The sequence below is a fragment of the Filicampus tigris genome, chromosome 12 (genome assembly GCF_054856515.1).
Source record: "Filicampus tigris isolate MCC_2025a chromosome 12, RoL_Ftig_1.0, whole genome shotgun sequence".
NCBI lineage: Eukaryota > Metazoa > Chordata > Actinopteri > Syngnathiformes > Syngnathidae > Filicampus > Filicampus tigris.
This window is the reverse complement of record NC_141228.1, coordinates 8,745,244-8,767,758: the sequence shown is the minus strand read 5'-3', so window position 1 is coordinate 8,767,758 and position 22,515 is coordinate 8,745,244. Positions and strand designations below refer to the sequence as shown.

At 40.9% G+C, this 22,515-nt stretch overlaps 1 protein-coding gene across 1 annotated transcript in view; it reads left to right on the top strand.

The window, feature by feature from the left end:
- Positions 1–22,515, top strand: part of nr5a2 (nuclear receptor subfamily 5, group A, member 2) — a 59,418-nt gene that overhangs the window by 8,141 nt on the left and 28,762 nt on the right. Inside the window, exon 4 of the mRNA XM_086047582.1 lies at positions 4,571–5,277. Within this exon, the coding sequence (XP_085903708.1) occupies positions 4,571–5,277 (707 nt within the window). The remainder of the gene's footprint in view (positions 1–4,570; positions 5,278–22,515) is intronic.

Sequence of the window (22,515 nt, the reverse complement as noted above, 5' to 3'; positions counted from 1 at the left end):
TATCTGGATTCAGATGATTATATTTCATGCAACCACTTGAAGAAATTAAATTGAGTAACAGAATTGTTTTCAGTGTATGTGAAACCAATTAGCCAATTATTTAGATTATCTAATGTTTGTTCATTTGACAGCAGTTAGTACAGTCTGCTGTTTCCAGTTCGGAAATCTGTGCATCATTCAAGATCTAAATTGTCATCCTCATGTTGGTGTGGAATTTTAGGAGGTGTGTGAGATGCCAAGAGAGGAAAACATTGTAGTAATACTACAAGTACTAATAGTATAAGTTATTAGTTGTCATAATTTTAAAAATATCAGCATTTCAGAACTGCAATTGAAAAAAAAGCATTGCCTTGCTCGGTTTTCCAATTGTGCAAAACTCGTACAATTCAGTTCATTTTGCGCATACTGGCAATTGCGAATAGATACATTTATCACATGCAATGTGATTCATCAATCCTGAGACAAATTGCAATGGCGGATTTTGCATTTTTAAACACGTCTGAAAGGCAGGTTCAAACCAGCACTCAAATGAGAAGTTTCTGGGAGAACTTTCTGCTTGTGTCACCATTTATGAAGTGGCACGAGTAAATATTTATTGTGTATTGCAACATATCATTTATTTAGCAATGCAATTTTGGAGCTTCAGAATGAGCCAAGGGCTGACTTGGAGCCGGTCACAAGAAGGAGTCATGCCATATCACCTTTGACAAAACTGGGGATCCACTCTGCATTTCTTTGCATCTGGGTCCGTGCAGTGAAAATTGGGTTGCTTCTCGCAAGTTTAAACACAAGCTTATGCAATCTTTCAATTTGCTTTTGTGGGGCTGCTGTCTTTGCCCAAAACATTGGAGTGATAGATTTGTATAACTCAGTAAACCATTTGTTTGTCTTCCATTCACACTTCCAATTCCATCACTTCAAATCTCATTTCGCTCTTGTTGTGCTTTCGTAAAGGTCCTACGATCAAATGATAATACCAGTTTGAATTAGTGTATTATCAAAGACCCACCATTTTTTAAGGTCCTCACTTTAACAGTTCTGACACAAAATTGCTTTGAAATTATCGATAAATACACCACCGGCGACAGGTAGTTTGCAGTTTGAGTTTGTTCATCTTGCATAAAAATGTAGTGCTTATTTATTTATTTAGTTAGTTAATTATTTAGTTATAACGATGTTCAACTTCGCTAAAAGCTCATAAGAATACATACCACACAGATGACAAGGGAGATGAGGTGCTTCTTTTTACCACATGAACACAGTGATCTGCCAACATGTGCACTGTGGCATATCAGCCAATTGAAACATTGGTAGAAAGAAGTTAAGAATCGAGCAAGGTTTCAAACCATTAACAATGGAGCTGATGACGCGTGTTGCATCTGAGTATCATCCCACTGGCGGGATATTCTAGAAGGTACTTTGATTATATGCTTCAGTGACTTGTTTAATGTCTCCTTTCACTGAGGGGATCGCCCCAAAAGATGTTTTGGGCTATGGGCTGTTTAGGCAGGTTCGTAATTGAAGCCTAATTAATCTTGAAGACCTGTTACTTTCTTTGTAGTGCAAGAGGGCGATACAACTACAGTAGGCCTGAATCTAAAGAATTTAATTTCATTAGATGCACCAATAAAAGAGCTGCATCGATATATGGGGAAAAAACTATGTTTTTGTTTTGATTGACACTGTCAGACAGGTAATCATCTTGGCCAAAGTTATGTTTTTGTTGCCTTTTTATTTGAATCTTAATTTGCAGAAGTATGCAAAAATTATTCATATCTGATCTCCTCTAAACTTCGGGTGGTGGACATTGGCCAAGGAAGAAAGCGTACAATTTTAGTGTAGCTCCGGATAAAGGTGCGGCTATATCAAAATTGCTGAATAAGAACGTATTTTTGGTAACTTCCCGTAATTTGGCAATAAAAAAAAAAAAGTGGGTACCCAGGACCTTTCCCAATTTGGTGCTGATCCAAATTACATCCGTCAGTTAGTTAGTCTTGGCCTTGGCAACAACATGCTCAACTGAGTACCATTGTATTGTAAAAACATTATTATTAACATTATTGAGATTGTTATACGATTGCAACTGCAACAATAGAGATGTTGTTAAAGTAACGCCTCATTGACCAATAGTTTACATTAAACCTTTTTATTTCAATCTTATAGTAGAATTTCTGATAAAGCTCCTGTATTTCATCTCATGACATTGATGGTCAGAGAGTGTATTTGCTTGCAAACCACGTCAAGCCGTGTTTAAGAATTAGTAACAATGGCAACAGAAATCTTGTATATTCCTACCTAACGCGCTGCCGTTCCTTTTTTCTTTTTCTCTTGCCATTCTGCCGCCACATTGATTCGTCTTCCTTCAGCGTCCTGCTACGTGTACTGTGAAGCCAGGCAGCTGTCCCATTACTTATGCATAGGTATCATAGGTATTCATGTGTGCGCATCGGATAGGGCGCATCCGGTGCAGAGGCCGAGGCCCCGACATGACAAACAGGGTGTCAGCAAGGCTCTGCAGGAACCATTAATATGCTGGCGACCGACAGGGATCTTCACCTGCGTGCACTTAATATTCCGGTATATTAAACAACCATAAATCAGAGGACATAAGCACTGAACAGTGCGTGTGTGTGTGTGGGGGGGGTGGTTGCGTGGGTGTGCGTGTGCGCCTTTGTATATATGTGTATGTGAAAAAGGCATTGTGTATACACGAGAAAAGAATGTTCGTAAAAAATTATATATTTTAAAAAAACAAACAAAACCTAAAATATATAGGATCAGGGAACAAATAAAAATGATTTAAAAACATACAGGACACACAAAAGAACATAATAAAAAGTTGCCTTGTTCGGGGTAAAAATCAATGCTCTAAAGAGAATAAAGAGGCCTCTATGCATGTTTGTGTACTTAATGTTTCGGTGGGTGTAAAAATGGAATGTAATCTGTGTGTTTTTATTTGTGTGCATTTGTGTGTGTTGGGGTATTGGTGGGCATATAGGAAACACCCCTAATCCTTATTTTCCTGATGTGTCCCTACAAAACGGCTATATGAGCCTCATTTGTCTAGGCCAGCTATGGGTGTCTTGGCTCATTACTTGCAACATTGTGGAGAAATCGTTAATATTTTTAAATGGCCACATACAGAAGATTAAATGGATACATTTGTCATAACCCTGGATTTTTTTTTTATGTGTATTCAATATAAATGGCTATGCTAAGCGCTGGCAAGTTAAGTTCCAGTGAGGCTATATTGTGTCAGTGGGCAATGCACTACGTATGCATTACAAACTCTTTGAGGTGTCAAGACTTCATGCTTCCATATGTCTGTGATCAAGACAAGTGTATTGCATTGAGTGTATCAGAGAGAGGGTGTGTGTGTGTGTGTGTGTGTGTCAGATCTTATCATTCAAATCAGTGACAGACACTTTTCTAACGGAGGTCATTAAAATCACTCCCAAGGCAGCTTTGGAGTGCATGCAAAGGGGGTGTAGAGAGGGCTTGGGGTGGGGGGGGGTCATCCTTTCCAGTGCTCCACACCCACTCCCCAGTAGTCCTCAAGTGTTCTTTTACTAATCTATTAAGACATTATGAGCTGTAGTGGACCAGGGCCAAGTCACCATGGTATCCCAGGAATCAAAATGTAAAAGAGGGTCCAACATCTTAAAATACTACAGATGGCTGATTACTGTAGCATTGCAGTGAGGTTTTCTGTTGTTTAGTCCCCGATATCTTGCTCATTGCACGGGGTCGGAGTAAAGGGTGATTATTAAATATGAATAATTAACTCCCACGCCCCCAACTGGGAGGCAGCGGAGCAGCTTTGCGATGGCAGCAGTCAGCCAGATCACACATGGCCCCCGTAGCAGTCCAATGTGTAACCATCTCATTCATTAGACATACCAACAACACACATGGGATCCTGCATGAGGATGATAGGGCATGGGGGAGAATCTCCATGCAAATTGTCAGCATCTAGTTTTGTCTATGCAGGCCATTTTTTAAGATTTTATATATCATTAATTAGTCAGGGGCCTCTAAAAAGACTTCTTAAGGTGTCCGGCTTTATTTTTCATTTGTATTTCCATGCAGGGAGGTTTGTGTCTTTGGTGAATGAGTAACTTCACTATCTGTTAGACCTGTGGGCTTTTAGAGTCAACAATGTCAAGTGTAATCACCGCTGGAAAACCTTTGTCCTACATAGACATTACAACTATTGAGTTCACTTCTTTAACGTTATTTATCTGTGGACTATTTTTTTGTTTTATTATTATTTCCACACAAAAGTCTACATTCAAGCTGGACACGTTTTCACAGCCAAGCCAAAAACATGCGGAACCTGCTGTTACACAAAACAACAAAAATGTTATATTTTGCCATTGATTGAAATGGGTTACTAGGTTATGGTTAGCATCATACAATTTATTAGTACAATTCACCAGTTTTATACGAATTTCACCACGTTCATTTTTGTACAAAATCCTGTTAACATGAGGTTAGGGTTAGGTTTTCAATGGCTAAAACCTCGAAATCGTAAAGTTTTTACCCCTTTTGTCATACTGTTTTTTTTCAGCTGTGCGAGCAGATCGTATGCGAGGAGGACGCAACAAGTTCGGCCCAATGTACAAACGTGACCGGGCCCTCAAGCAACAGAAGAAGGCACTGATCCGAGCTAACGGCCTGAAAATCGAGGCCATGAGCCAGGTGATGCAGGCTGTCCCTACCGACCTCACCATCTCATCAGCCATTCAGAACATTCACTCAGCTGCCTCCAAGGGCCTGCCACTGAGTCATCACACTGGCCACCACACCAGTCACCACCATCACCACCACCATCATGCCACCGCCTTACCCCCAACAGACTATGACCGCAGTCCTTTCGTCACTTCACCTGTCAGCATGGCAATGCCACCGCATGCCGGCAGCTTGCAGGGCTACCAAACAGCCTACGGACACTTCCAAGGCACACGTACCATTAAGTCTGAGTACCCAGACCCATACACCAGCTCCCCTGAGTCCATCATGGGCTACGCCTACGTTGATGCCTACCAGTCGGGCTCGCCCCCGAGTTTCCCCCACCTGATCGTAGAGCTGCTCAAGTGTGAACCGGACGAGCCTCAGATTCAAGCAAAGATCCTGGCCTACCTGCAGCAGGAGCAGGCCAGTCGGGGCAAGCACGAAAAGCTCAACACCTTCGGTCTCATGTGCAAGATGGCTGACCAAACGCTCTTCTCCATCGTAGAGTGGGCTCGCAGCAGTATCTTCTTCCGTGAACTCAAGGTGGGTGCGCATGGTCTTGCAAGTGCCATGATATATTTCTGAAATTGTATTCATACTAGTTGAGTCCAAATATGTGGTTGTCTGCATGCTTCACACAGACGAATTGGTATCTACAAAACACAATGGAAAAGAGTCCATGGACATTCATTCAATCATTCGTTGCAAGACATGTCTTTAATCTACCTCTCGTATCCAAACACCAATCTTCACAGGGCTGTGGACGCATACACTCCTAATAACTGATCAGCAATTCAGCAGCCACTCATATTTTCCTCTAACATGACACATTTTGGCTATGGGCTGCGATAACTCCAGGGCCTTTTTCATTGGGTCGTAGTCTGGGTGATTTTTATCTGCCCATGAGTGATTCCTCTGATCTGACTGTGCACGCTCTGTGTGATGTATCACTGGTTAGCATATTGACTGAAGAGTCAGAGGAGTTACAATAACAGCAAATGTGATCTGAAAGCGCATCAAGACTGACTTGATCCCCGGTAGCAGCACTGACTTGTCCCTGGGTTGGTGCCCACAAAGGTACTACTTTTGTACCATTGAAACTTGATTTTTACACCGTGGCAACATACCAGGATTTTGGGGCAATGAAAATGTCCACTAACAGACGCCGTTTTATGAATTATTCCAAATGGACACATTAGAGTAAATTGTATTATAAGGGACAGCATTTGACTCTACAACAGATGTATCCCAATTTCTGAGTGAGTCGTCCAATTGACAAACCACTGGTTGGAAATCATCTCAAAAACTTTTGTGATTTGAAACAAATGCATTTTCCCCATTTTACAGGCTGTGGAATTCTTGACAGAAAAAATAATTAGTCATAGGAAACAATATTTTAATATTCTAGAGTAAGCATTCAGTACTCCATTTTATGAGGGTTACATCATCTTTTATACAGCCACTAATCACAACTAGTTGTCTGAAATACAAATCCAATTCAAATCACAATACTATTCATATGAACAAGCTTAGGGCCACACTCCTTATATCATTAAGAGATCAAACATAAACAAATTCTTTGGCAAAATTGACAAAGGAAAAACTTCCTTCCCGACAAACGGGAAGAAACCTTGATAGGATCAAGACTCAGCCCGGGGTGGCCCATTTGCCTCATCTGGTTGCGTTTGGCTCTGTGTAGTGTAGCAAACATAACGTGATCCTTTTGTCTGCATTAAATTATGTTACATTCAGTGATCTCAAATACATTCTTACATTTCTCCATAAATGGGCTTACTTTTCTCGGTTCTGTATTCAAGCTTTTCATATGCTACTAACTCTCACCTATCATACTTCTGTGGCATACCAATTAAGTTATTTGGAATACTGCCTGGAGAACACGCTGCCTGCCAGGAGCTTTTTTCATCAGCACAATGTAATGCACATGAAAGCCACTTAAAAATAACACTGAAACACTTTCTGCAATCCACTGAACCGGTTTAAAAGTGCTTCATGTCTGTATAATGATCAAACATCAGACTTAATGTTGCAGTAACCTTTGTGATGAAACCACAGCAAATCACGTCAGCCCCCTATATTGAATCAAACAAACTCCAATTTGAAAACTTGTGACAAGATCTCTCAGAATTTGTTTGTAGTTGCAGATGCGACCAAATGTACATATCCATACCTACCTGTTTGACACACTGTCGGTGAGTGTACAGACCTTATAAATATATTTTCCAAGGCTCAACATAGAGCCCAAAGGAATATTTCAAGTGCATTTGCCATTATGGTTTTATTTTCCTTTTGAATGAGGGTTAATATTTTGAGCGGCATGGGCTTGAGTTTGATCAGTTTGTGCTTCACCTCTTTTTACGTACTTCTGTCGTCGCAACCTTTTGTCTGGCATGGCACATTGCCAAAGGCTCAAATGCATATAAGTAGGCCAGGGGCAGTCGTAAAATTACCTCCAAATATTGAATGTAATTTTATTTTCAGATGGCAAATAATACATAATTTTTGTATATAAAAGGGAGCCAATTACAAAGTCCTTGAAAACACATGTTGACATTTAGCACTCTGTGTGTCGCGGCTATTGACATTTTTTGGGGATTTGCATTTGCATTCAGCTGGGATCCTCACTACTTCAGTCACACACACACATGCGGACACACAGGCTAGTCGCAGGGTGTGGCTACTATTAATCATTGTCTACTCTTTGTCCATTAATTTTGAATGATCATTTTGCACCACTATTTCCCATGCACTTATCCTAATTCAATTAGCACAACCACTTGTGTCTGTCGCGCTCTGATTAGCTGCGGAATGTAATGTCTTTATGTTCCCCTAATGACAAGCATATTACTGGATCTTGATAGCAAATGAGCCAGGTGCCTGTTACAAAAGTAGAGAATGACGGGAGCTCAATAGAGCACAATCCTCTTCCTGAGCAGCCCCCACTTCGCTGGCCCTAAAGCTTTGCTTGAACTATCTTCTCTCTGGGATGGGTGGGACATGATAATTTAGCTGATGGGGATAAACCTACATGAATAACGCATTTTCAAAAGGCCCATCTAAATGATGACAAATAATGTGGATGCTTCACACATAGTGCACATGCTGCTGCTTTTACTGATTAATAAGTAATTGAGCATATTTCAGTTTCAATGGTGGTGCGGCTCAATTGACACAATGATTGTTATTGCTGTCTGATGGCCCATTCTCTTTTGGTCGGCCTCTTGTGGTTGCTAATTTTGAAAATGGTTCAGTTTTACAGATTTGTTTGAACGTTGTGTTTTTATTTGTTTGTGATTGTTACATGAGAATGCCTGCGTGTATTTCGTGGCCACTTTCTGCCACTGGGATTTGCAGCTCAATGGAAACATTAGAAAATCCCAAAGACTCACATGACCTTTGGTCTCCCCATTCTCCAGACGAAAGTGGCCGTGGGTCCTGTTCTTTGATTCTAGAACAATATATAGGAAGATGTTTACATTTGTCATTTACAGACGTATGATGAAACTATCCCCCAAAAGTGTGTTCAAAATTTGATGTGCATCAGAAACCATCTGTGCTCTGTGACGTCGAAGATACTGGACAGGACTTGTAAGGTTAGGCTAAGAACCACAAAGACAGGAAGCAGAGTAGAATCAAACGGTCGTCACAGGACTAGCTGGCGTGAGGCTGTAGGTAACTATATATACACTTTCATCTCCCTCGCTCTCTCTTTTTCTTTCTTGCTCCTCACTCACTCACGCACACACACAGACTGCACTCACACATTGAGCTCTCACTATTATTAGCACAGTAAGAACAAAAGAATTTCTTTGGTAATCGAGCCAAGCTCAGGGGGTGTGTACGAGATGTCCGCCAAACAAGTGTTTAAAGATTTAGTTTCCGTAAGTTTACCTCTGTCACGGGACTCGGACGCATTTAGCCATTAGCGGGACCTTTTGAAGATCCCTGCCCTGTCCTCTTCCAGTGTGGTACGCTGCCGCTTCTCTTTCTGGTAAGAAAACGTTAAGATGGGCTCTTCCAAAATGACAAATTTAACACATTTCACAGCACACCGCCAACCAAAAATATCACAAGATGTATGAGTACTGATATGAAGATGATCTTGTCTCAATTGACCAAAAAAAAAAATCCTCTGCATAAAATCTAGGCAAAAGTCATTTTTGGTATAACACAGAGCCATTTTTCTGTTATATGAAAGCCAACAGGTGGATGCACAGGTTTAATGTACCTTCTTCTATCTAATGAAAGAGCATTGTTGATCCTGTCACTAAATGTCGCCACCATAGACAGATAGATAAAGACATATTTTTAATTCATTAATAAAATTTCAGGTAAATAAAATAAAAATGGAACATTTCCCACGGCATCCATGATGATCTCTCATGGCACACTAGTCAATCACTCAATCAAAACCTGCTTGGGAAATGCAGCACAAAGTGTTGTACATAAAAAAAAAAAAACAGAAACAAAGAAAAATAATGTTCATTGCATGTACGCATATACCGGTACAACCACGCATGTGTACTGAATTTACATACAGTATATGCTGTATGCACTTGCAGTGACAAAGTTCAAGAAAAAAAAGTAAAAGGAAGAATTTACCATGGAACCCTGGTTGAAAAACACTACACTAGTACATAATGAAAGGGTTGTCTCGAGCAAAATGCGGTGGTGCAGTCATGGTTACATGTGTTTATGCCTTTGTGGAAATTCCTGTTAACGCTTCTCATAGCTAACTTCAAACAATCTAAAATGAACAAATGAATTCATTTATGTCTATGAAATAGGCACATTTTTATGTTTAATATTTTCTGTCATTAGATGTGAGAGTCTTGCCAGTAACAACTATTATATTTATGACCATATATTTTTCGAATGATATAATAATATAATAATATATGTCTAGTATTTTTCTGATTCTTATGTATTCTGATGATATAACGAGAGGTGGTCACAACAATAATGTGTAGCTGAAGCTACTTCATTCATTAGTCCGAAAGTAATTTGGATGTTATGATGATCAATTTTAGTTCAAGTTCTCTCATAGCAACTTAAATCAAGAGGCCACACAATACATGTTTTAATTATTTTTTAATACACAAGCATTTCAAATGGCTACATAAGTGCTAGTTCATTGTCAGTGTGACTCATTGTCTGCGTCGAGCTGGTCTTCCGCTACACTCTCCTTCATTGTGTGAGTATTATGGGATGGCTGTCCCAACGCACACAAAAAACTCAATGGAAGATAGAATTTAACAGTGAGATGGGGGATATTGATGATTCATGTGTTTATGTCTCACCTTTCTAAATCAATTCCCTTTTCAACACACCTCCCCGCTCCTCTTCTTCTCTCCACACCTTTTAATAAAGCGGACGGGTCTCTCATTTTGGAACCACAAGCAATTCTGTGTGCCGAGTCAACACACACTAGCCAGCAGGTAATTACTGGAAAAAAAAAAAAAAAAGAAAAAACAAGAAAATTCTTATAGAAATTATCCAATCATCATATTCACATCTGCTTATTCATTTTGCAGATTACACTGGAGAATCTCTCCTCATGCCTTCAGTCGTAATAGTCGTGGCATCTTAATTATCTTGTCTCTTAGTTTAAAAAAACTGCATCAGACTAATGATGACCAATTCAGTAGCATGCCACATAATCTGTTCTGTTAAATGTGGTGTAACTTTATACATGTTCTATATTTAGTCCATCAACCTGATAGAAATGGAAGAGGTATGACAACCTGTGACAGTTCCAAATGTGACTTCACTGTTTGTTTTAGTCATTTAGGGACCGTTTTTGATCGATCCAGGCACTTCTTTTTTTTTTATTTCTTTCTTTTCTTTTTTTGTCAGCATGCAGCAGGAATTGCAAAAGCAGAGTGGAGGCCCATTAAGTTGAGGAGGAACTGTATTAGAAGTCTGGTTCCCTGGGAAAGCTCCCAGCTGAGATGGGTCAGCCATATTGGATAAACAGATGGCCAGGGAGAGGAGAGAACAGGCAATTAGAACAGAGGTGAAACAAAGAGGGGAGATGAGAGAAGACACAAATAGACAAGGAAAGCAGAGAGAATGCAGAGGAAGTAGCAAAACCACACGCAGCTCTGGTGATTTTTTTTTTTTATAACTGAGTGGAAATTAATAAGCAACGGAGGCCTGATATGTGAACTTTGGGGATATCCATAACTCCGCACACACACACGGCCAGATTCGAAGCCTTATGCTGCAATGTCAGTCTTGTCACAGAGGTCAATAATATAGCACGCGCCACCCGCTCAACACCCCTGCCCTGACAAACTGCGAGCATGATGGGGTTGGCGACCATGTGCATTTGGCAGAGATTTGTAACCGTGGCCCTGCTTCACTGCATTTGAATTATTATCCTGCAGGATACACAGTCCCCCATATACCCCCCATGACACTCACTTTACAATAGCCACTATGATGTAAAAAAAATAAATAAATAAAAAAAAAAAGCTAGAGAGGCAACATGAGAAGGGGACAAGGAATTACAAGATTTGAACATGACACAAAAGTAGAGCGGCAATGTGAGTGGATGAGAGCGAACGAAAGACAAAGTGAACAATTTAGGTTGAAAGAATAGTTGGAGACGATAAAAGTGAGGCAAGAAGCAAAAAGGGATGAATGGAGGACAGGGAAGGAGATGTAGAGGTGGAGAAATTATGTGGAGGCACTGTCAGAGAAGGCTTGGATGGGAGGAAGAGGGAAATGAGGAAGAGAGGAAGGTGAAGGCAGCAGGGGAGGGGGTTAAATGGGAAGATGAACAAGAGGCTGCGAGCGGCGGCGACCAAGGGCAGGAGGAGGAGGAGAGGGAGCGTTGGTGAAGGACAGCAGGGGGGTGAAAAGACGATCAGTAGGTGGGGTTCGATAGGGGGGTGTCAAAAAGGGAGGGGGACAGGTGGAAGGTTAATGGGCCTGGAGCGACTCCACCAGACGCTCATGTGCTTGATATACGGCGGCGGGGACGGCGCAGGGCGTAGGCTTTCAAAGATATATTATTTCATTTGAGGAGCAGCACCATTCGGGCCCACAACACCCCCTCCAGCACCACCCTCCCCAACAACCTAGCATTTGTCCAGTGATAGATGACAGGCCCCCTCGCTATACCCCAACAGACACATGAACACTTATGTACAGTATCCCACCAATACACACAAACACACGCACACCAAGCTGAGGAAAGTTGTCTAAATCTCCACGGAATTTCAAGATTTTCGTCCTTCTCTCACCCATCCTCCTCCCCCTCGGCTATTTGTCTTTATCACTGGCTGCTTGTAGGTTCGCGAGCTCCATGTGTGATACTATTTTAGTGGTAACAATATCTGTTTGATCAGTCACGCTGGGAAGGAACAGGAGTTTGAGCTACCTACTGGAGGAAGCGGCGGTTCTCACTTCATTCATAAATATTAAACCGCCAAGCGTGAGATCAAGCGAGCTTTTTCATAAATTGTGTAAAATAAGCTTTGATATGGCAACACTGGCACAGACAGGAGTACGTAATTGCATTAGAGGATTTGGAAGTGGTAATCGGACATACAGTAACAGAGGGCTACAGGTGGACTCTGAATGCATCCATGCTGTTCCCAGAAGAAGAAGAAGCACATACATGACAAGATGGCAATTGCAGCCATGTGTTGTACCTGATGTCCTCCGGGCTTTAAGTGCCCACAGGGTCTTAGATGTTCGAAGTGTGGACAGCCCGAAAGTGAACTTCCTCCTCAGTTCCCTTGATGGTTGTAGACTTAGCTTTAAGACACAGCCTTCCCAAATACTGTAATGGTCCCGTAGGTCCAACCTCAGGGGACTGCTGGGGGCCAGAAGGAAAAGCAGGGAACTTGTTAAAAGGAAAGATTTAGGTTGGTCCCCCCAGAGGACACAACAGGAGGTTAGCATGAGCAAAGTCTGCTCATCTACTTGTTGCTTTGATGAAGGATGAAAGTCAGTTATTAAAAGTATAAAGAGGTCCGCTAAATGACTAAACCTACCTCGAAAGCATTTCCACTCACTCTCTCATCATCTTTTACATTTATGTGCTTAATTTCTTGATTGTTTCAACATGTAACTGACAGGCCTGCACTTATTAAGAGCAGGTGCAGGGTAATCAGTTTTATCAAAAATGTCTGGTGTCACCAGACAATAATGCTTGGTATTAATTGAAACTGTCAGAGAGATATTCATTTATCAGATGTTGTGGTTATGTTTGCAATGGAGGGAGAACTGCAAAGTGTCATATTAATTAAGGGGTAATTGGGTGGGTTAACCTATTAAAATACATTAAGTGCCCAGATACCACACAATTAAAAAACACAATAATTTATGTAGCTACAGACAAACCAAAACCTCTCTAGCCACTAAAACCAAAACAGAGGACTCGTCACACAGTATGTATTTGATCTCAGTTATTGTATTGATCTCATTAGATGTATGTAGGCTGTAGCTGATAATGCTTATAGTGTGTGTATACGCACCACCTAAATCTGGAGAGATGCATTTTTCAACTTCCACCTGTCCCTGCCTTTCTCCAATTTAGCCACCTCCTCTAAGCGCTGCTAATGAAGTGACAAAAGAAAAGCTAAAAATGTATCCACCTGCACTACTTTTTCATTTTCAGGCAAGTTAACGCAGCCTGATTCACATTTGTGAGCACTCTGGCCGTTCTCCAGGAGAAAGCAGGTCGTGTTTAAGTCTCGTTTGGGGACGATCAGGGTAAAAGCCTTTTTTATTGGCAGGTTATCCTGCTTGTTAATGTAGTGACGGAGGTGACGAGACTGCAGGGTTACAGTCCTGTACAGTTGTTGTCACAAGTTGGCAGTCAAATCAGCGGGCTAACGGAGGGAGCAGTTGAAAGATGGAGAGGAAAGCGGCAATAAAAGGCAAAGAAAATGGGTAAACAAAGTAGATGTGAGGGTTCTGATCTAACAAATTAACTCAACACTTCACCCGGTCCATCAAAGTAACAAAACAACTTTCTACTTCCCTGTTTGTTGTGCTCATAGCTGGGAGCTGTGGTAAATATACATTTGTCTTTGTCGAGTGCTTGCTATCTGAAATGCTGCAAGCCAAACCTTTTAGTTCACACAATTGAGTCCATTTTTCCCAAAATTTAGTAGGCATTTAGTTGAAAAGTTGCTTTAAAATGATTGCGTAAAACGAATGGGTTTTTTTTAGCGCAGGTTCGTATATTAATGTATATTAATACTAGCTGTAGATTGCTTTCCCACAGGGCATTTATATATATATATATATAGAGAGAGAGAGAGAGAGAGAGAGAGAGAGAGAGAGAGAGAGAGAGAGAGATAGATGCAATGACCTTTGTTGTCATTTTACACATATTTGAATGAACTTGTCAGAACCGTGAATGTGCCATTTCCTTCTATGATATATCTCTGCAGTAAAGGATGATTCAATACATATCTATTACATTTCAAAGAGAAACGAATCGATTTGGTTCGATTCAATGCACTCGCATCTTTTGAATCAAAGAACGTTATATATATATATATATATATATATATATATATATATATATATATATATATATATATATAATGTTATCATTATGTTCATGCATTGACTTTGAAAGGCAGGAGCTGACTTATCTTACCTTTTAAATGACTTCAATTATCATAGCACTTTGCCTAAATGTGGCAATAGGTGTGTAAATAGGCAAAAACGTTCATGCGGGCAGGCTGGGTATGGTACAGCATGAGGGTGGCCAGCGTGGTTAAGACAACTACAAAGACAAGAATGAAGAGGCGGCACTTTGCCTCTAAATAGCCTCCGGCTATTTAATTTCCCGGAGGTCAGAGGGGCCGAGGTGTGGCTGCCGTAGCTATATGCTGACCCTCAACCTCTAAACTAAACAAATCACACATAACTATGCAAATCTGTCAGTTAATCTATCTTCCTATTTTACAAATGTTGTGCATCTCATTTAGTTTAACTACCTACAGTATAACTAGTGTTCCTCAAACAAACCTATTCCATATTGGTTACAATGTGAATAAATATCCAGTTGTATGGATTTATTTCACCAAGTGAGACTTTGTGGAACCACTCCACCCCCTAGAATCAAATTGGCGCTACCCGTTATCCCCCATGAACTGGAAAGTAGCCTCTAAATACAATTACAGGTACATACATTTTCTCTTCTCAGGAGAGTGTAGTTAATTATGATCACAACATCATTAGCGTAAAAGAACATTTCTACTTGTAGTATCAGACCTTTGCTCAGTACTAACACCATTTTGACACTGAAATGCAATGCGTCAATTGGGTTTTGCATCAGTAGAATATAAAAACAAACAAAAAAACAAGAATTGCGCCTCGGGTCTTATGTTCCAATGTTGTATGGCCGCAATTATGTGGCTGTAATCCGGCCTGCCAAGAGGTTGTGTCTGTCTCTGCTTCTTTCGTCACAGACCTGTCAACAGTTGTCCTCCGATGTCTATTTCTGATGCTTATTTGGTGCTGGTCTATTCTTGAAAGGTAGTGTGGACACTTTGGGGCATGTGTGTGTGCTGTGTGTGTGTGTTTGCGGTTTGGGGGGCTGTTCAGGAGACAATGTGTAGAAGACGTTTTACTCTGCAAGCAGCAACTAGTGACACGCTTGATTGAATCCACGCACAAGTTCCAAAGGGGTAACATTCGATATTATGGTCGTGCTGTGACGACAGGGCGAGAAATTTCCAAATGGGCCTCGCGCCAAACAAGCCAAGGAGAAAAATGGTCTGCTATTTGCTGGTGGCACAGCAAAGTAGGACAAACACACCTGTTTCGTAGCCCTACTTTTAGCATTCCTTTCTCTGCTGCTTTTAATTTCCTTCTCTCGTTCTCTACTTCTTTAACACTACACCGGGCCATTTTATGAGTCTCACTTGGTTCGCTCATCCTGTCAATCTTTCTGTGCTTTTCACCCAAAAGGCCATAGCGGCAACCTTGGCACCCACTTTGGATAAATGATTCCATACATGCAAAATAAAAGTATTCCACTAATAATGGGCTTTATTGCTCTGCGTTCTTTTCAGATTGTCTAAGAGGGGCATAAAAAAACACTTTTCAAGCAAGGTGAAAGAGTGATGAGCAATAAATCTAAATCTATGCTGAAAGGGGAATTTCTGAGAAAGGTGTTGACAACACTATTAAAACTACAGAAACGAACCAGGGAGTCAGGAACAAAAACAAAAGAGTAGGGAAAACGGCTTGAAGGTAGTGAGTGAACTGTTGTCTCAATGTCCCTCGGGCCTATATACTCCACATGCTGCTCTACACTTAGCTTAGACAGCATTGTCGAGTGGAAAGACGCCTATGCTCTAATACAGATGCATTTATGTCAGCATCTGTCAGAAGACACAAGGTGATGCACCTTCGGGAGAAGAATGCCTCCATCTGCTCTTCTGTCATGTGGCTTGGGGACCTTGTCGTTACACAGCAGGAAGTATAGAAATGCTTAATTAGCTCATTCACGTGTTTAATTTGCCTATCAAGGGCTGCGATCCCTGGAGTTGAGTCACATTGGGTTGCGGTGTCTGCTCCAAAACGTAACCACACCTCCAAATCATCATCATCATCTTCAAAAAAAAAAAAACCTCTAGAAACCTCTACCAGAAAGAATCTTTATCTCAAGTCTCTTTACTTTCAAACAGCTTTCCTCTTTTTTGTCTCCTTACATAGGCATGTCAGTGATTGTGTATGAGTGTTAAGATGCTTTGTCTCGACTATTCTGAATAACACAAAAGAGGGGAGGGGTAAGCCTTTAGCCTACTGTCTGTTGTCTCCTCTTATTCCGGACTCCTCTTTACTGTAACGCACAGACAGCCAGGCATTATGGGATCATTGCCCACTGTCTTTCAATGAAAGTCAAACTCACACACACACACACACACACACACGCCCACACCCACACGCACTCCGACACACACACAAAAGCACACATGCACACGTTTACATACATACATGCACATAAATCCTCTCTCACCTTTGTCAAGACTGATGGAGGGATAATAAAGTGAATGCACACACACGCATACACACTTTTAATTGACAGGCACACACACTCATACTATAACCCACCCCGTGTGTCATATTCGGACCCACCTACCATTCACACTCGGCGCAAACAACAATACACAATAAATCGCGGCATTAATTCAAATAATGATTGCAGAGTGTGAAAAGCCAATGTGGCCCAGGCTTAATGCTTATCGGCCAGTAGATTAAGTGGTGGGTGTGTGTGCGTGGAGGTTCTGCTGCTAATAGATCAATAGGATTCGTATGATCAGTGGAGTCAGTGGAGTCTACTACAACTCATTTTACCTTTGGAAGAATTTTCTCAATGTCTGATGTTGTGGTGGAAGGCGATTGCAATGGCAGTAACAGAGCAGGATGCAGCAAACGCATCAACATAATGATAATATTCTATATATATAACATAACACATTATAACATATATATATATATATATCGTGTGTGTGTGTCTGTATGTGTGTGCATGCATGTGTGCATGCATTTGAGTGAAGGAAGAGGTTACTTTTGGGAGAAGCAGATCCCTGGGCTGCACATGTATTAGTGGTCTAATGTTCATGTGAATAATTGATTAGGTTCTCTCTATGTTTTTTATAATTAGTTGATAGCTTTTTAGCTCTAAGCCTTACGATTTCTAGTGTGTGGAGATGTGAGTGAGTGTGTCTGGTGGGGGTAGGCTCTTTCCTGAAGGTATCCCGGAAATTATTGTGTGCAAAGAAAAAAAAAATAATTTTTCTTTAAGCCTTGAATTTATGTATTAACTTTCTGTAAAAATAAGATAAAAATACATTTGTTTCCTATTGACTCTTTAGTCTCAAGTGCTTATTCATTTTTTTTATTCATACATTCAGGTATAGTTTACTTGAGTAACAACAGTATTTCAAGTCAAATTTGAGTCTATATTTTTATTGCCTAAACAGAATGAATAAGGATAAGTACTGATCTTGCAGGAAATGCTGACAAACACTATTTTTAAATTATTTTATATGTAGGGTAAAGATTGATTTTTAGTTTTACTGTGGAGTCATTGCATATGCGGTGTGCTGTCAGCTTAGAAAGCTAATATCAATCAAAAACAGGATAACAATTCACAGATGATTACAGCAAGTCACAGACCACCTTAGTTAAATTTCCTACATGACAATCTTCAATACAGGCGTGTTCTCATGCCTTATTGACTCGATTTGTCTCTCTTATACTTACATTATGCCTTACATCAAAATGAATAGGGAAGTTTTGGTGCACTTGGTTTCAGTCTCAAATTATTATACTGATGGCAGATGCATTGGTGAGGATTGCTTGTTGACATTACCAGCGGCTTTGATGGAACAATCTCCCCAAAGCCCAAGGAAATATTTTTTTCTTTTCTCATCAGTGTAATTCTTGCAACCTCGCAAATCTATTGATCGGGTGGACATATTTGCATGTCGCCGTACGGCATCAGCATCTACTAGTTATGAATTTGTATTTTTGCAATGTACAATTGTTGCAAGTTGCAACTTTATCGTCCTTTGATAAGATCACTTGAAAGCAAATTAATTTCCTGCTCCTGCATGGGGCAAACTGAGTGAGGGATAGAAAAGTGCGGAGGGGGGATGCCCATTCATAGGTTTTCCATCCTTTCACAAACACGCGAGTGAGGATGGTGGGATGTGCGGACACATGAGGTGAACGTGCTCAATCGAAAGAGACCCTCCCTCTTGTTCTCAGGACCAAAGGTCATTGCAGAGTCAATTAGCGCAGTCACCGTGGGAAATGGTCAATTTCAGGGTCTCAGTATTATCAATCAGACATTGCTGAACGACCACTGTGGCAGGCTCAGACAAATGTGCTGTGCAGTGTTGCCACACTGTAACACTTTACCTTGATGAGTTTCTGTGAGCACATTGGCCAGCTGCAGTAGACAATAACACCAATGAAAATCCAAAGTATATATATACTATATATATATATATATATATATATATATATATATATATATATATATATATATATATATATATATATATATATATTTATTTTTTTTGCAACTTTCATGCCACATTTTGTCTTGCTGATTGCTCAGCGTATGTTCATCAATATGACTATTCTTCTTGTTTGCAAACGCACCATAGCCTGTACTCCCACCCCATCCCTGACAAGTGCCACCTGCGCATTTTCCCAGATTTCTTGTCACTCCAGGATCGAAGACCAAATGGACTGTATGCCTTGATAAACAAGAGTTCGTTCTGGGGAAATTAGGACAAGGAGGAGGGGGCAAAAGTAATCATTTCCCTCCATTTCAGCAGAAATCCTGGGTAGATTTCAGCACAACTGTTGCTGTTCTTCCCAGGGATATGTAGAACTCCTGCATGTGTGTCTTTGAAAAGCTGAAAAACTATTTGGTTACCAAATAGTCAACCCAAAAATGTTCTTTACAAGAATATGTTCTATGCAGCCCCACTAGTCCAAACAGGGCATTCTGATTAATATTGCGTTTGTGGAATATGAGTTAAGCAGTAAAATCCACCCGGTTTTGTCCAACTCAGGTGGCGGCCATTTTGCCACTTGCTGTCGACTGAAAATGACATCACAGTTGCTCAGGGCTCCAGTAAATGAGCAATCATGGCATCAGGAAACCATGATTGGTCGTTACCTTAGCCCTGAGCAACTGTGATATCATTTTCAGTCTACAGAAGTGACAAAATGGCCGCCTCCTGAGATGGCAAAAAGCAGGTGGATTTTGCTCCTTAACTCATATTCCACAAATGCAATATTAATCAGAATGCCCTGTTTGGACTAGTGGGCCTGCATAGAACATATTCTTGCAAAGATTTTTGGGGGCTTCCTTCTTTAAGTGGGTAATACTAATACTGTTATGGGGGCAGCCTTCATGCACCAAAACCTATTCGTTGGGATGAGGAAATGCGGAGAGCGGCAGGGATTGGGAGTGGTTTGACCGGCCGTGAAATTGACTGGCCGTTCGTGAATTTCCCAAAATTCCTGATGACCTCCACGCCCCTGGTCATAATGGTATAACTAAGAATAATAGAAACGTACTGTATTTTAAAAATCCATGAGAAAATGGGTCTTGCATTCCAATAATTGTCTTGGTTTGAAAGAGTGCCTTGAATGGCTTAATTAAATGGCCAAACTGGAAGTGAGCGCACAGGCACGACATAATTAAGCGTTTGCAACACTCGGAAAACAAAGGGCGCTGTTTCTAGGTGAATTAATGCGGGTTCCCAGGTGAATACAGGGACTGTTTGGCTCAAGGCGAACAGATGCTAAGATAGTACAGCACCAAAGGATGAGCAGCTCGACACACAGCAGTATTGAAGTCAGCTTCAAACCTCACCTGTAGTAGGCATTGATTTCCGTCCAGAAGAGAGAGAAGCGCCGCTTATTGTTCATGTGAATTGGAGGCAGATTAGCACTCGGTCTCCAAATGTTACCCCTCCCTATGTGCAAAAAATATCATGATTCTCTCCATTCATTAGCATCCACAGAAGGAGATTCCATTAATCTCTTCATTAGTCCACATCAAACATGGAAGTACTTATTAAAATCAGATCCAGCTGTGTACACTCGTTAAAACTGGCCGCACCGTACGACGCTTAACAATGCTCGTGGCACGATACCAAGACCAGGGCACAAGAAAGGGGGTAAGTTTCTACCACCGCGGCCTGTTTGGACTTAGCACCCCATGATAATTGCTCTACTCTTGGCAGGGGGCTATGAATAAACATGACGTGTGAGTATTTCAATGTGCCAATTTTCATTTAATTTAATCTGCACAGCAACGTCTGCTCCGAATCACCTTTTTTATTTTTGCAATTTCCCCTCACATATTTTCCCATTCTTCCATTCCCAGTCAGGTTCATTCCCTCCCTCACTCGCTCTCCTTTCTTTTTCCACATCTTGAAAATCCCATTAATCCTCGCCAGTGGTTTGAACAAAACTTATGGGCTAAGCGATTGATTCGAGTATTGATCCCACTCAGCTGAACGATCATCAAGGTGGTAAATTGGTTTCTTGGAGGATGTATGTTTTTATTGCTGCCCATGCATGTAGGAGTCCCTGCTTGGATTTTCAAACATCCTATTTTTGGTAATAATGTTAAGTAGACCAAGCCTGAGAAAGTAATGCATTCACTTTGGGTGTTGAGGCCAGCTTGAAGCTATTTTTCAGGAGCATGATTCTGAAATGTGAACACAGAAACTAAATCTTTCTTGTTTGGCTTGTTTGGTTTGATTTTTGATATATATATATATATTTTTTTTTAGGGTGAACAGTGGCAGCTCATGCAAGAAACAATGTTATGGATAAGCTTCCTGAAATAGAGATACTATTAATGAAAGAAACACTTTTGGAGGAAAAATCAAATATACTATTTATTATTAACTTCATTAAAAATACAGGTCACGAATGTAATTATATTTCTATGTGACACGTTTTACATTCAACAACTGAGTACCCCAATTATTTATAGAAATCACAATTGTCTTAACGACTACATCAGATTTGGACTTATTTTATACGGACTTGCAATCAAAGGTCAATCAGTCTCAACTTTGCCTGAGGAAGGAGGAAATCAGTTTATATTCCTATTCATTGTTCTGTTAATTGCAATTTTCAATATATCTTTAGATTAGAAGTATTCTCGTTCTATGATAGAGTAAAACTAGAACAAAATAATTGAAATTGCTGGCATTCTTGAATGCTATATCATCTTAAGCTCTTCCAAAATATCTCCACTCCTATGACTCTTCAAATTTAAATCAAATTGGCATCTTTGTTAATGACAGTAGTTGGAGTTCAACTCTTATGCATAGGAGTAATCCCAACAGCAACACAGTGCTTCCAAGCTTTTATTTGATGACCGCCAAAGTCAGATACACTTGTCTAAATTTTCCATCATCTTGAGATAAGATTTAAACAACCAAAGAAGTACTATAAGTTTTATTGCGGGAGTCAAACAAACTGCGATTTGAACTTTGTGTCATTACGGTTAGATTAAATCAAAGAGCGATGAGTGGTAAACAGTAAATGTCAAACCAATCGTGAGATAAAGTATGTGACTCTCCTGCATAGAAACACAAAACAACGCGTCTGATGCAGTGTCAGTGAGTTCAGATGTGTGGATGCAGGCAGTAGAGCTTGGAAGATCAGGCGCCATGAATTCTGCTCATTTGACAGAGCAAAAGGAAGAGCTTGTCAGGGAAACAGTTTGTGTCGCTGCTACTCAAAAGGTCAGCCAACTGAACCCCAACCCCTGTACCGCCCTTATGCTTGTCTGTCACCAGTCTCCCTCGTACAGACGGGTGTCCCCTTCCCCTCGTCTTGGCTGCTATCACCCGCTGCCATACAGTCCCTTTGATGACCCAGGCTTCTTGTCAGAGAGCCGCTTCCAGGCAGGCAGGCAGGCAGGCAGGACAGCCCTTTGATGAGGACCCGAACACTTGCTAAAAGCACTGACATGCGGTGACAGTGGTGCTGGTGTTGAACGGGGTGGCGTTTGAAGATCTTGGGTGTTACATGTACCCGTCCTTTCACACACACACATACACGCACACACACGCAATTACACTAGCTTCCAGGGTCTTTAGGTTCGGGGGGCAGAGAGAGGAGGATCGGCGAGTGCCTCAAAGAAACCCCCCCTTTGAAGGTCTTCAGTTCTCTGTGATGGTTTTAATGAAGTCATTTGAATTTTGCTTTCGTCTTTAGCTCTGGAGGCAT